This window comes from Rhinopithecus bieti, unplaced genomic scaffold (genome assembly GCF_001698545.2).
Source record: "Rhinopithecus bieti isolate Rb0 unplaced genomic scaffold, ASM169854v2 scaffold_3714, whole genome shotgun sequence".
NCBI lineage: Eukaryota > Metazoa > Chordata > Mammalia > Primates > Cercopithecidae > Rhinopithecus > Rhinopithecus bieti.
In genome coordinates, this window is record NW_016804161.1 from 222,450 (window position 1) to 223,750 (window position 1,301).

Sequence of the window (1,301 nt, forward strand, 5' to 3'; positions counted from 1 at the left end):
AAAAACCCCCCCCCCCCCCCAGCCCGGGGGGCCGAGGGGGACCCTGCTTAAAAAAAAAAAAAAAAAAAAAAAAAAAAAGTGCTGCCTCAGAAGATCCTTCTTAGGTGGGAGAGGCCCAACACTGTTGACTTCCGTGCCGTGAGTCCACAGAACAACTGGCTCTTTCTCAAAATTCTGTCTGAGATGTCACTCAGGCAGCCCTCAGATTTTCCAGAATTCTCTCACCGTAACTGTAGACTAGAAAATCACCCAACACCTACCTAGTAACACCAACTCTGTAAGCCACCACCACTTCTGCCCTGTCCCTGAATATGACTCTTTTCAGCTAGTTCATAGGGGACAGCTTCTGAGAAGGCTGGAGTGATTTTTTTTTTTTTTTTTATCTGGAGACAGAGTCTTGCTCTGTTACCCAGGCTGGAGTGCAGTGGCAGGATCTCGGCTCACTGGAAGCTCCACCTCCCGGGTTCAAGTGATTCTCCTGTCTCAGCCTCCCAAGTAGGTGGGATTACCCGTGCATGCCACCATGCCCGGCTAATTTTTGTATTTTTTCTTTTTCTTTTCTTTTCTTTTCTTTTTTTTTTAGTAGAGACGGGCTTTCACAATGTTGGCCAGGCTGGTCTCGAACCCCTGACCTCAGGTGATCCACCTGCCTCAGCCTCCCAAAGTGCTGGAATTATAGGCGTGAGCCACCGTGCCTGGCCTGGAGTAATCTTTAAACCAGAACAGCCGCAGCCTCACTCCTGGCCTTTGTGCCTGGCAGATCCTTCCCAGAGGGTGGAGATCAACCAGATGATCTCTTTGGAACCCTCCTCATCTGGAGATTGGACACTCTTTTGGTTTGTTCCCCATGTGCTCTCCAGCCCTTGGGGTTCACTCACCTAAAAATATATAGACTGGAATCCATTGCAAAACAGAGAGGGTTTGGAGGCCCTCCTGGAGATTCAGTCGGGAGAAGAAGGCCATGGTTATGGTGCTGTTCTGTTGTGGTAAGAAGCCCAACCAGAAGGTCAAAACTTCTTAAGCTGTGTTGATTATAGATGCTTTGCTATAATCTCTTATTGTGGAGTGAGATTAGCTGCTGGGGTTTTGTCACACTTGACCAAACCTTTCCTCCACTGCTCCGCCCCAACTTCCTACCCACACATCAGGTTGCAGATCAGGCAATATAATTGATCTCCCCAGTAGTATCCTTTCTCCACGTGTGCCCAATTGTAATGAAGCAGAAATGGCCCTGGGGTGGCTCTAGCTGTGAGGGAGGGCCACTCTTGATAAGTTAATGCAGGAAGAGAGTAGCTTGGGCC

General features: G+C 48.9%; 1 protein-coding gene across 1 annotated transcript in view; it reads right to left on the minus strand.

Moving 5' to 3' along the window:
* Positions 1-1,063, minus strand: part of DGAT2L6 (diacylglycerol O-acyltransferase 2 like 6) — a 29,778-nt gene extending 28,715 nt beyond the window's left edge. Inside the window, exon 1 of the mRNA XM_017867047.1 lies at positions 879-1,063. Within this exon, the coding sequence (XP_017722536.1) occupies positions 879-963 (85 nt within the window). The 5' untranslated portion in view covers positions 964-1,063. The remainder of the gene's footprint in view (positions 1-878) is intronic.
* Positions 1,064-1,301: the final 238 nt, after the last annotated feature.